Genomic DNA, 13,771 nt, shown 5'->3' on the forward strand with positions numbered 1-13,771 from the left:
CCCAGCGGGTGCTGTAAACAGTACGTTGGCGGTTCACACCAGTTCAGAAGTAAGGTATCTTAAATTGCACTCGACAATGTTGTGAATACTTTAAAATGCTTGAAGCCATACTTGATGCCTTCCATAACGTGTAAAGTAAGAAGTTAGCCTGTGTTAAAAAGTGGTGATCCCTGCAGATTACCAAGGCATTCAGTCTCCCAGCAAGTGCCAAGAGGCATTCATTCAATGCTCCGCTGACACCAATTTGCCCAAAGGTATGCATTATATGTGGAAAGTACATTACGTACGGTGTAGAGGTGGTTGTCTAGTGATATAAATGGTAAGGTGGTGGTGCTGGTGATTGTGATGGTACTACACTGTTATTACCGTATGTCAGTATATTGAGGCTTGATATCACTTTTATTAATGTGCCAGTATTTCATTACCTATCTTATGAAATAACACTAGCTCTTGATATATTCTTTTCTACAAACCTTTAACAATAATTGAAACGTTTTTTTAAATTGAATTCAATGCCTTTTCTTATTGATGAAAATAGGAAATAATTATGGCTACCACTGGCTAGACACGCCATACCTTGCCTTGAGTTTAGGTATGGTTAGGTTAGGTTTGATATGGTTGGGTGTAGTTAGGTTAGTTTTGGGTATGGTTAGGTTACAGCAAGTACAGTTAGGTTAGTTTGGGTGTAGTTAGGTTTGGATGTGGTTAAGTTAGTTTAGGTATGGTTAGATTACAGCAGGTATGGTTAGGTTAGTTTTGGTGTGGTCAAGTTAGTTTAGGTATGGTTAGGTTACAGCAGGTATGGTTAGGTTAGTTTTGGTGTTGTTAAGTTAGTTTAGGTATGGTTAGAACCTTGGACAAAAAATGAGGAACATCACTGAACCAAAAGATTTTTATTTATTTATTTATTTATTTATTTTATTTATTTATTTATTTATTTAATTTTCTTTTAATATTTCAATGAAAATTAGCAGTATTACTTATATCTGTCAACTTTCCAAGAGGGTTAGAGAATGCCTCAAGCCATTTGTAAGATAAGATTACACGTAAATTGCTTGGTTTAAGAGAAACTGGCATGTTAGTAAAATGAATCTTTACTGTCATGTGAATGAATATTTATAAATGCAAAAAGTTTAAATCTCCAAGAACAACCTGTGTTTTACAGTAATGTGGGTAGCCCACATGGGACCCATAAAGTAGCCCACAAAACACCCACATGCCTCCCATTATCCAATGTTGGCTGGGTATATATATATATATATATATATATATATATATATATATATATATATATATATATATATATATATATATATATGAGGAGGCAGTAGACATCTGCCTAAATGATAATTACTACCAGTGAGGTCTAAAGCACTGTTCAGGGGGTGCTGTGAACTTATCATTAAACCCAGCTGTGACCTCGCTGAACGTTTCCCTTTGTGTCTCACAACACAAGGGGGCAGTCATAGCCTGCCCTCTAAAGACAACTCTCTTCCTCCACACAAAACTACAAGCACCTAATAACACACACACCCTTCACTCAAAAATTTTAAAATCATCGTGGCGACTCCTACACCAGCCTCGTAGTCCCCATCTGGGGAGGGGACCATAAATGTCCCCAGGTCAGACTGCCTTTCTGTCAAAGACCCTAAGTGTCTTGACACCCCCCTCAACTTTTTCTTCATTAACTTCTGCAACATTCGCAGTCAAAGATCTAATTTTCAATCTGTAGAACACCACCTCTCCTCTTCTAAACCTCATCTTCTTTTCCTCACTGAAACTCAGGTGTCTGAGGCAACTGACAGTAGCTCCTTTTCTGTTCCCTCTTACTTTCTCTATCCTCATTTTCAGTCCAAAGCTGGATGCTGCGTTTATGTGCGCAATGATTTAACCTGCTCTCGTGCCCACGCTCTTGAATCTTCTGAGTTTTCCACCATCTGGCTACGACTACAGAGTCACTCTCATACTAAATTTATCTGTGCTGTATACCTCTCACCTAACTCCTCTGATTATAAGAAATTCTTTAACTACTTAACTTCCAAAGTGGAGCACATTCTGACCCTCTTCCCTTTTGCAGAGATCTCCATTCTTGGAGACTTCAATGTTCACCACCAGCTTTGGCTTTCCTCTCCCTTCACTGACCATCCTGGTGAACTAGCCTACAACTTTGCTATCCTCCATGACCTAGAGCAATTGGTGCAACACCCTACTCGTATTCCTGACTGTCTTGGAGATACGAGTACACCCAACATTCTTGACCTTTTCCCCCAGCCTCAGCCCCAGCCCCAGCCTTTTCATCCCAGCCTCTCCCAGTGTATCCTAGCCTCTCCCAGTCCATCCCAGCCTCTCTCAGTGCATTCCAGCCTCTCCCAGTCCATCCCAGCCTCTCCCAGTCCATCCCAGCCTCTCTCAGTGCATTCCAGCCTCTCCCAGTCCATCCCAGCCTCTCCCAGTCCATCCCAGCCTCTCCCAGTGCATCCTAGACTCTCCCAGTCCATCCCAGCCTCTCCCAGTCCATCCCAGCCTCTCCCAGTGCATTTCAGCCTCTCCCAGTCCATCCCAGCCTCTCTCAGTGCATTCCAGCCTCTCCCAGTCCATCCCAGCCTCTCCCAGTGCATCCTAGCTTCTCCCAGTCCATCCCAGCCTCTCTCAGTGCATTCCAGCCTCTCCCAGTCCATCCCAGCCTCTCCCAGTGATAATAAAGCAATTTGGATTTAGGAAAGGGAGATTGTGTTACAAACTTACTGAGTTACACTTAGATCTATAGAAAACTGTTATCAAATGGCATATAACATTTTATGTTATATGCCATAATTTATTATGGCATATAACAGATTATTATTACAGATGCCATTTCTTAAAGAAATGGCATCGGTTTTTTTTTTTTTTTTTTTTTTTTTTTTTTTATTATTCTCTTTCTCTCTCTCCCTCCCTAAGGCAGTGCTCCTCTTACAAAGGAAAAATAAATAATTAAATAAAATAATTAATTTACAAATCAAGGGCTGGATTTGTGTCTGTGGAGGCCTGTGAGCAGCCTGAGTGTGGAGGCCATCTACCTGAAATATTTATATTAATATTTTTGTATCTGTATTCCATGCAGTTTTTAATACATATAATATATTATAGTGAAAGGAACATATTTATTTAGTGTAAATGAAACAAGTGGTTATTTTGATAGTAATAAAAAAAAATATTTAGTTCATAGAAAACTAGTGTTTGATTAATTTAAGTTTCTTTCACTTACAGAATATTTATGTGGGAGACTCCTCAGATTGTGGAGACCCCAGATTGTGGAGGCTCCTGGGCAGCTGGTCTTTTTGTGGACTCCTAAATCTGGCACTGAACAAAATTCTCTCTCTCTCTCTCTCTCTCTCTCTCTCTCTCTCTCTCTCTCTCTCTCTCTCTCTCTCTCTCTCTCTCTCTCTCTCTCTCTCTCTCCTCTCTCTCTCTCTCTCTCTCCCTCCCTCTCTCTCTCTCTCTCTCTCTCTCTCTCTCTCTCTCTCTCTCTCTCCTCAACTCTCAACCACTGGATGGTATATCAGTTCACACAGCAAGAAGCCAAGGACCCACCGAGGCTGTCACTTGGAAGAGGTCATTGTTGTTGCATCCAGCATCCCAGCCTGACTGCCTAGACAGGTCCCGCAGGTTGCTGAATGGCAGAGGTGCAGGCTGCTCCACAGCAAGATGTGAGACCAGTGTGGCAGAGTATGATGTGTACACAATGAGGGACACACTGTAGCCAACCCAGTAGATTACCCGTGCTGCAGTGCTGATTGGGTAGGTGTTGGAGCCTGCAGGAGGAAGAGGAGGAGGGAAAGATGCCATGAAAAGGCAATTTTAAGACATGGAGGATGATGCAAAGGCAATTTAAAATCTTTGAAAGTAACACATCTTTTTAAATTTAAAAATGTAGAAAAGACCATTTTAAAATGTTTCAGAGATGAAAATGCAATTTAAGAGTTTTTCTCATCATTTCTAAAAGATTTATATCTCATATCTTACTAAGAAAACTGTTGATATCATCATATGAAGAGAACTACTGATAAAATTAAATACATTACTTGATATCCATATCAGTCATATTAACACCACTTGCTTATATTGCTCATGCCAGAACTAATTCAAGTTAATATCAGCTCAATTATGAAAATACACCAGGTATCATGTAAAGTTTCCCAGTTTTAAATCTATCCTTTAATAACTGTCTTTCTGTATTCCCATCTTATCAAACATTAAACACCACTACCCTTGCATTCAACTTAGTCTCATACCCCAACAGGTCCTCACCCTGCTGTAGGAGGGCTGGCAACATGTACCAGCCGTCTTACCAAACACTAAATGCTCCAACACTTGAACTGACCAGTCTTACACCTCAACAGGTCCTCACCTTGTTGTAGGAGAGCTGACAACATGTACCAGCCAGCAGCAACTCCCATGCTAACAGGCTTCTCCCCCGTGGGTATGTAGCACCTCTGGAGTCGCTCGATGAAGAAGAGGATGCTGGCGAGGCCTGTCGTGTTAGCCGGGATGCGCCGGTACAGAGCTGTGTCCGTTGGGGTTGTGTAGGCAAGCATCTTCTTGGCAAGGTCCTCGTAGGTGGCCGCAAACAGTTTACGGCTGTGGGATGAGAACTTGTCTTGTGAATGTGACGTTGGGGTGAGTGTTAATCTGATTTTGTGTTACTATGTTCTGTGGGGAGTGGGTGTTAATGTGATTTTTTGTTAACTGAATGCTGTGTCTGACCTCCTGAGGTGTAGTATGGTGGGCCACAAGATTGTCCCTTTCCACTAGGGGCTGACAGATGATATTAAGAGTGTGAATGTGTGTGTGGTGCCTTGTTTGGGCCATTTTGTGTGTGATTGCCAGCCTGATGTATAGACAGCTAAATCGTTAATAATAATGAAGTTAAGAGTGTGAATGTGTGGTGATTTGTCTGCGGTGTCTTGGGGAGGATTGTTGGCCTGGTATATAGATAAATAGATTAGAATTTGGATTAACAGTGTCAATGTTGTATGTGAGTGTATAGTGTAGTGTCTGGGCCACCCTGTATAGGACTGCCAGCCTGGCATATAGATAGATCAATCTAATTATTTGACATTTCATATTCTGAACATTTTGCTGATCCAATTAATCTGTTAAGGGAGCACTTTGTTCAACATCTTTAAAATATTATTTGATCATCACCTGTATCTCTCACCTGATGATATAGATAGGCTGGGTGTAGGTAACAACTTTCAACCTCTCCTCAGTGATGGACAATTCAGAGACAGTGAGGTCAGCTTCCCCTGACTGCAGAGCTCCTACCGTGCCCGTCCACTCGTTGCTTGAGTTGTCCTTCAGTTTCCCGTAGGCATAACCTTCCAGTACATTGAAACTGACTCTGTACAAGAGAGAGAGTGGGAGAAAAAATAGTGTTGTGTATTGAGGGAAAGAAAATTTCTGTCTTGTCTTCTCTATTTAGGGAAAGAAAAGGAAAAGGGCAAGTAGTGTCATATGCATGGAGGAAAAGGAAAATTATTCTCATATGCACTGAGCAAAAAGGAAAAGTACTGTGATATGTACTAAGGGAAAGGCTGGGTGTACTGAAGGGAAGGAAAATACTGTTGTCGTATTTATTGAGGAAAAGAAAGAAATACTGTCGTATGTACATTTTTTAATTGCTAGAAAGAAAAGTGAAATATACATTTATATGTATAGTTTATTTTTCATATCAGTCACAAGTATGGATGTTTGTTTCCCTTCTTTTTTTTCACATGTACAGCTACCTCCTCAAATAGCATGTACTCGTATTTTCAAAATTTCAAGCTGCTGTGATGATGAAAAAAGCCTGAAAGAAAAATGACAAGGAACAAAAAGTAATGAGAATAAGTTTTGTGGCAACTATTCATTAGGTGTCACTTTTTCACTCCTCCACTTAGACCGGTACAGTTGAACGCAAAATGTGAAAACTTACGAGAAATTGTGTGCATCCCTTAGTGCAGTGACAATATCCCCCACAAAACCAGTGATATTTCTTTGACTGGAGGTTAGTTCAATAATTTTGAAGGCTGGGATTAATTTTAATGAGGGATGAGAGGGTGGAAGTGACTGGAGTATAGGTTAATAATTCTACCAGCTGGAAAGGATTTTGAGGGTCAGAGGAAAGTGATTGGATATTAGCTTGATAATCGTGCTTGGTGAGATTAATTTTAGTGAGAGACTAGATGGTGGGAGGATGATATTTAGAGGTTAGTTTGGTAATTTTGCCAGTTGGTATTAATTTTTAGTGAGGGATGAGGGTGTCAGAAGAATGTGACTGGAGGTTAGTTTAATAATTCTGAGGGTGGGAGGAAAGTAATAGGGGGTTAGTTTAATTTTGGTGATGGATGAGAGTGTGAGTGGAAAGTGTAGCTGACCACATAATTTATCAAATAATACAAGCATGTACACATTCTTAATAATGTTCCATGTTAAGATATACTAAACATGAAGTTACTCCACAATATATGATGGTGTAAATTACGAATGGTTAAAGTCGAGACTTGTTTGATGATGGCCTGTTTGCTTGCTCCCCTTGGACGTGCGGCAAGTGCAGCAGCGTTCGACCGTTTCTCTAGGGGCAAGCGACACCTCCTGGTGGGGGACTTCAAATCTGCTGTCGCTGCCTTCGAGGTGTGTCTGTTGCTTAGGTGTGGTATGTGTTGCATGTTACCTAGTTGTGTTGTTTTCTGTGTTGTTAATTGTTTCATATCATAGTGAAAGTAAACACCAGGTTTAACTGACACTCCTTACCACTCCAGGAGGCAACAGAGTCCCCGGTGGAGCTGTGTGGGGAGCAGGCGCCCGAGTGTGGTGACGCGTACTGCCGCTGTGGCCGTGCATTGCTGGAGCTGGCACGCAAGGAGGCAGGGGTGCTGGGGCCAGATCTGGATGGTGCCAGTAGTCGTGTGTATTGCTTGGTTATTGTGTTAACGTGCTGGAGTGTGCACAGCCGGGAGTGTTTGGGGAATGAAAATAAAAGGAGTTATGGATGTTTAAAAATGCATCTTTTGAGAGCTGAGTATACAAGAAAGTTGCTGTGTTTGCGGGATGAGTAAACAATGAAGAAATGTTTTGAGGAACTGGGTGTGCAGAGGCACGAGTGTTTGGAGAATGAGAATACAGGAAGACAGGAGTGATTTAGGAATAAGTGTACAAGAAAGGAGTGTTTGAGTGACAATATATAAGGAAGAGGTGTTTTGAAAATGAGAGTACAAGGAATGAGCATTTTGGGAGTTAATATACAAGGAAGCAAGTATTTAAGGGACAAGTATACAAGATTATTTTCCTGTCATATGTCATTATACAATGTTTTTCTTTGTTATATACATCATTCCCTTTCACTTTTCATATCTTGTGTTCTCGTCATTCTGATGTAATGTTACAGATAGAGAATGTTTGGTGTCAAATTTTCACTAATTTCATATGTGTATAAACTTTCATTTCATTGACTTTTTTTTACTATTACTACTATATTTGCTTGCTTTTTAAACAAGTCTTTTCTTTCAGAGGAGGGAAGCACAGGGGAAGAGGAGGACGAGGAGGAAGAGAGTTAAGAGTCACAAGAGGAGGAGGAAGGTGGAAAGAAAGAGGAAGGAGAGGAGGAGGAGGAGGAGGAGGAAGATGGAGAAGGAAAGGAGAAAGATAAGAAGGAAGGAAATGCCGCAGAAGGAGAAGGTGAGTTGTTAATAAGGTTTTGTGTGACAAGTTTTCTGAAAATTTTATTTGTTTACATGAAGTTTGTTTTGTATATATTACTCTTAATATACTACTTCTCCCACCACATGCAATTTGTCTGTCTGCTGTTGTGGTTCTTTCATTTCTTGTTCCCTTTCCTGAATATACCATTTCCTTAGTTTCATATCTAGTACCCTCCAATAAAAATTTCTGCTTCTCGGTCTCTGTACTTCTCTCGTTTTTTTTGCTTGGCTTCATTCCTCAGATCCTTCTCTTTTTCCCTTTCTTCCAAGTTCATATCTCTTTTTTACCCAAATATTCTTGTATTCTGAATTTTCAGCCAGCTTCCCAGTTCTCACTAGGATCTCCTTTACTGTAACTTGGGATCTCATTCTCACTTTTAATGGTCTTTTACCTCCTTCACTATATTTTCCAATTCTATATGCTTCTTCCACTTCTCATTCCAGTCCCTGTTCTTCACCTTGGACCATTGTAATAATTTTCCTTACCAACTCCTCTCTCTCTCTCTCTCTCTCTCTCTCTCTCCTCTCTCTCTCTCTCTCTCTCTCTCTCTCTCTCTCTCTCTCTCTCTCTCTCTCTCTCTCTCTCTCTCTCTCTCTCTCTCTCTCTCTCTCTCTCTCTCTCTCTCTCTCTCTCTCTCTCTCTCTCTCTCTCTTATTCCCTTTTCTTCCTTTCTTCCTTCCCTCCTATCTTTGTTTCTCCCTCCTCCTCCTCCTCCTCCTTCCTCCTCCTCCTCCTCCTCCTCCTCCTCCTCCTCCTCATTCATTCTACCTAACAAGAAATAATGGATTCAAGATTATACCCAAACGTTTTAAATCCCACAAGGCCAAACATTTTTTCTTTAATCGTATAGTAAATATATGGAGTAAACTTCCTGCAGAAATTGTGAACAATATTGAAATTGTGAAAGCAATATTATTGAATCAGTTCATCCTAAACATTTGCACTTTGTTTTTCCACAGAGCAATAAGAAATTAGAATTGACAGAGAAACCAGACAAGGGACTGCATTTGAAGAAGCACAAGAACCAAGAAATTACATCATTCAATGAAATGACAACATAATCTAAAGTAAGAATTTACATAGCTTTCATTTTGGTTTACATTCTGAAAGGTAACAGTAACATGGATATGTTTTTTATATTGAAATCTTTCTCTGATTGCATACAAATGGTACCAATCAACAAATAATAATGTAATACTTAGAAGCTGGGAATTCAAATCACTGGTAGATAAAATGAACCACCATTCTAGAGTGTACATAACTAAGGAATTAATATACTGGTTAACTGTCACACCAGCATGAACAGAATAACAACAATTGTTGAGTAGAGTCTGTAGGAGGCAGGGAAGGAGGCATGTAGTCAGTTTTAGAGAGCAGTTATTATGAAATCAGCTGTAGAATATTCCTAAGATGCAATACTACTGGAGTCTGTCAGCTTGAAGACAGTTTATTAAAGAAGGGAAGTTCATGAGATATAAAGCCTTTGATTATTCAGTTTCATTTCCAAAGTAACATTTATTTATTGGTGTGTTGCTTCCTGTAAATAGTAAAGCCTTGACAGCACTGCATCTCTCACACCACGCTGTAACTGTTGAGAGAACCCTAACCCTTAGAGAGAGGAGGAGGGAATCCTTGGTTTATGTTCAGTAAAGCCCTGTATTCTTGTCATGGCAATGTAGAATGGAGGCGTCATTGGTTTATGTTCAGTAAAGCCCTGTATTCTTGTCATGGCAATGTAGAATGGAGGCGTCCTTGGTTTATGTTCAGTAAAGCCCCGTATTCTTGTCATGGCAATGTAGAATGGAGGCGTCCTTGGTTTATGTTCAGTAAAGCCCTGTATTCTTGTCATGGCAATGTAGAATGGAGACGTCATTGGTCACATACTGTTCTAATGTAATCTAATGTAATCTAATGGAATCATGAAGGTGTAAAAATGCAGGATATGGACATCATCAGCTTTTGTCATTAAGGGTGGTAAAGTGAAAGATTTGTTAATCACTTTGGTCTTTAGTTGATGCTTCTGGTGAGGCTTTCCTGTTTAAACTTGGCATAATATATATAAAATGATGTGGCATGTTAAACAAGTTAACTTACTGCCTTCTTGTGTCTTTCACAGATAGAAATCAAAAACGTCACAAGACAGAATAGTGAGCTGCATGCACTTATCACAGAGTATAAAGTCACTCCCTCAGAGGAAAAAGACAAGGATGGCACGTCTTCATGTGAGAACTCAGAAGCTAAATGTGAGCTACCATCCACATGAATATATATTTGTATATCAAACTGACATTCTCCTTGGAGGGAGGCTTTCCAAAGTGCACACACACACACACACACACACACACACACACACACACACACACACACACACACACACACACACACACACACACACACACACACACACATCTCTGCATCAGGACTCAACAGCCAGACTGATAAACAATTACTTCACCCAAGATGATCAGCTGATAGGATTAGCTGTGGATGAGCCTCCTGTGGTGACTAGGAGTACAAAAGCCAGCAGCTAATTTTGGGAGCTGCCAGTCATCATGGTCCTGGTGTCTGAGGTGCTGCTTTTGCATTTTCCCAGTCATGGGTGGAGGCCACATCACATTTATTCATTCACAGTTGCTCTTAGTTATCTCTGTTACAAGTTTAAATTTTTCCTGGCTCCACAGACATTTCTGGTGCATCTAACCCTCTCTCCATTGCCCTTCTATTTCCCTTAGTCTTATACCCACTTCTTACATTACGTCTAATTACTTCCATTGGTCATTCTTGGCTGGCCCTCTGTTGCATCAATTTTTCACCTCCAGGTACAGATACCAAGGGGAAATTGCTGGGTCAAGTGGCTACACTGACATCTGAGGTTAGCAGGTTGGAGAGTGAGTGCAGCAGTCTTCAGGTTCAGCTAGACTGTGAGAGGGATAAGTATAACAAACTGCTGGGAGAATCTCTTGCTCATGAAAAGTTGTCTGAAGATGTCATAACTGAACCAAAAGGTAAGAAAGTTTATATTCTCTAATAATAAAGCAAATAATTTTTCCTCACTGTTGCTCAATTTTTTGAATTAATAACAAAATAAAAGCATTGTTATTGGATTTGTTTATTGAGGCTGTATTAAGAAAAGTTGAGAGAAACAAACTTATTGTTTTATCAGGAGAAACAACAGGATTGGGAGGAACTGAGCTTTAACAGAAGCTGCAACAACTGCAGGAGGCTCACAGGGTCCTGGAGAGCAGGTTAACTTGCAGCATGAAGGAGGTGGCTGAGCTGAGTGACAGGAAGTAGCAGCTTGAGCATGCTGTAGTGCATGAGAAGACAGAGTCCATCGGTGTGTGCATGTTTTTTGCTCATTTGAATCATCTGTAAAAGTGAAGTGGAGGAAGTGTTTACTGTTTACTGTATGCCATTTCCTTGGTCTTTTAATGAAGAATTTTATCCTTCTTCAGGTGACTACATCACCATCTACCAGTTGCAGCGAGGAGTGATGAAGTAACAAGCTCGAGAACGCGAGTTAGACCTTGCCAGCCTCCATCATGAATGAGAGGAAATGAAGCAAAACCACTCTGCAGGTTAGTGCTCTCTTTTGCATCTCACACACTTCTTATTCATGTCATGGCAGATTAGTGATTTCTGCTGCATCTCACACACTTCTTATTCAATTGCTGGCAGGTTAGTGATCTCTGCTGCATCTCACACACTTCTTATTCAATTGCTGGCAGGTTAGTGATCTCTGCTGCATCTCAAACGGTTCTTATTCAGGTGTTGACCAAAGTACTAAGCCTTCATATCATTACCTTGCTCTGTGATGGAGGCTACACCATCTGGCATCTAGCTGAGATTTAATGTTGCAGTAAAGCTTCCATATGAGTTCATGTAGAGCAAAATGTTTTCAAATGCCAGGGAAGTAGTGTAATGTAACCTTCCAGAGAAATCTATCCCTCATTTATTAGTTAACAGGAGTGTTTAATGTACTTAATGTGATTAGCCAGGATCAAGGGTCAACTTCTTCACTGACCATTTACTCTCAGGTGATGTATCTGTCCTCCATGAGTCACCAGAGACACATAAGGTGTTGTAAGTGAAATTTCATCTATTAGATTTATTCAAAATGTGAATTAACACAGTTGTTTCCTGCAGGATTTGATATCAAAGCTGGTGCAGGAAAAGGAAGCAGATCATGACCTTCAGCAGCTCGAGAAGATAAGCAGCGTCCTTATATATATGTTATATAAATATGTTCCTTTCACTATAATATATTATATGTATTAAAAACTGCATGGAATACTACTGTATTCCATGCACTTTGTATTCCATGTATTCCAGCCACTCAGTCTCCTACTGAGTGGCTGGGGTTTTCCAAAAGTGAGGGTTGGTGTTCTATACCATACCATGTGCCCTGTTTGTATTCCTTCTCTATCCTCTGTATTATATTCTATGTAAAGATGGTGCTGGGGTGGGATCTACTTCTTATTCCCTAAAAGTGATGAGGAGTGACACTGGGCAGCATTAATTTGCTCCTTAGAGATGGCTGGGTTCCTGTGGATGAGTGGGCCATGCTGTGCTTTGTCAAGGATGGTGTTTGGTATTGTGATGACTCTTGCCACAATCAAGTGTCTCCCACAGAGTAGTGGAGTACCTATGTATGGTGTTGACCCAAGCTGTCCAGGTCTCATCCAATGCCTTAATATGATTTAGATGATCAAAATGGTTTAACTCACCATTTAATCAGCTGACTGATTTGAATGGAGAAGTATGTAATGTGTTGTAGCCTAACCATCCCTGCCAGCATGGTCAGACTCTTGGTAGTAACCTGAAATGCTCCTAGGTAGTGAGTATCATTGCACATAATGATCTTTACTTTGTCAGTAATTCAATGATACTGAATATTACTCTACTGGATTTTGCTCAGCACTGCTTGGTAACTTTTGGCCATAATCCCAGGTCTGGAATGATATGAAGCCATGTTTTTACATTCCATATGAGACAGGCAAGCACTATGCTTTGCCTGACTGATACCTGTACTTTGCATTTATGACCCCAGGTAGTTCATCACTCTCTCTCTCTCTCTCTCTCTCTCTCTCTGTTTGGAATTATACTGTATATTAGGAAATATCATTAAAGAGTGTGTGTGTAAAAAGTGTTTGCATTATTGTGCATTTGATGTTGGTTTCATGATTTATAAAGATTGCTATTTTTAATAAAGTTATTGAAATTGTTATTGAGTGTTTGTATTGAACTCATTAGCTTTGTAATAGTGTGCGTCTCATCATGCATTCATTAATGATGTAGAGTGGAAATGTCCACTCCTATCATGCATAATATCAATGCATTATTGGTTTATGTTGTTATTTGTGTATAAATTGTAAAGTTATGCCAGTCTATTTTAGTACAAACTAAATATCAGCTGGAAGAGAGGACAGGTAATGGCACACTAAAACACAGGAAGGGACAATGATATAACCATCCAATTTAACAATACACAGAGGAAGAAGAATGAGAAAGCAATAAAAATGGATTATTTAATGGATGATTAATAGACCCTCATTTGTAATGTTATTTCAGGCAAGAATATTAAAAGAGACAGCTGGCTTGCCCTTTGTACTTGTTCAGCTTGCCCTTAGCACTTGTTCATACATGACAGAATGAGAGATCTATGGGTGGGGGTGACACCTGGAAATGGGTATGATTCATGAAGGGATTCATTGATTGGTTGACTGACTGATTAAGAAAAAAAAACGTAGCAGTGGAGGGTGGGGGGGGGGGGAAGGCGCCCCAACTTTCCAGTCATATATGGCGTGGAAGGGACAATACCAGCAAAGAAAAATATGAGAAAATGCATAATTTACTACAAAACCCAAAATGCGAAATAAAACCTTGCCAAATTGAACCTTCCCACGAAGGTAATGAATGGAGTTTTGATGCAATGAGCCACAGTTACTTAAAACACTCAACAAATATAACACCTGCCAAAAAAATAAAATAAATAAATAAAATCAATAAATAAATAAAGATAAAAACGCGAGAAAACCTTTAAATTATCACA

The 13,771-nt window shown here is 40.1% G+C and overlaps 2 protein-coding genes across 11 annotated transcripts; one reads left to right on the top strand and one right to left on the bottom strand.

Annotated features, from left to right (window-relative positions):
* Window positions 1-3,465: 3,465 nt before the first annotated feature.
* On the bottom strand, window positions 3,466-4,574 carry LOC135116339 (glutamate receptor 4-like). The gene is made up of 2 exons (XM_064033702.1): window positions 4,388-4,574; window positions 3,466-3,791 (listed from the first exon to the last, which is right to left on the bottom strand). The coding sequence occupies exons 1-2, from the start codon at window positions 4,572-4,574 to the stop codon at window positions 3,544-3,546; spliced, it is 435 nt and encodes a 144-aa protein (XP_063889772.1). The 3' UTR covers window positions 3,466-3,543.
* Window positions 4,514-12,946, top strand: LOC135116337 (nuclear autoantigenic sperm protein-like). Of its 10 annotated transcripts, none has more exons than XM_064033692.1 (8): window positions 4,514-4,656; window positions 6,578-6,651; window positions 6,780-6,924; window positions 7,528-7,695; window positions 9,836-9,962; window positions 10,539-10,724; window positions 10,883-11,297; window positions 11,866-12,946. In XM_064033692.1, the coding sequence occupies exons 3-7, from the start codon at window positions 6,910-6,912 to the stop codon at window positions 10,915-10,917; spliced, it is 531 nt and encodes a 176-aa protein (XP_063889762.1). In that variant the 5' UTR covers window positions 4,514-4,656; window positions 6,578-6,651; window positions 6,780-6,909; the 3' UTR covers window positions 10,918-11,297; window positions 11,866-12,946. The 10 variants fall into 10 exon arrangements, with proteins under 10 accessions (XP_063889762.1, XP_063889761.1, XP_063889768.1 ...); XM_064033691.1 differs by having other exon boundaries at window positions 4,516-4,656; window positions 6,575-6,651; XM_064033698.1 differs by lacking the exon at window positions 4,514-4,656 and adding an exon at window positions 8,679-8,786 and having other exon boundaries at window positions 5,587-6,651.
* Window positions 12,947-13,771: the final 825 nt, after the last annotated feature.

Source organism: Scylla paramamosain, chromosome 31 (genome assembly GCF_035594125.1).
Source record: "Scylla paramamosain isolate STU-SP2022 chromosome 31, ASM3559412v1, whole genome shotgun sequence".
NCBI classification, from domain to species: Eukaryota; Metazoa; Arthropoda; class Malacostraca; order Decapoda; family Portunidae; genus Scylla; species Scylla paramamosain.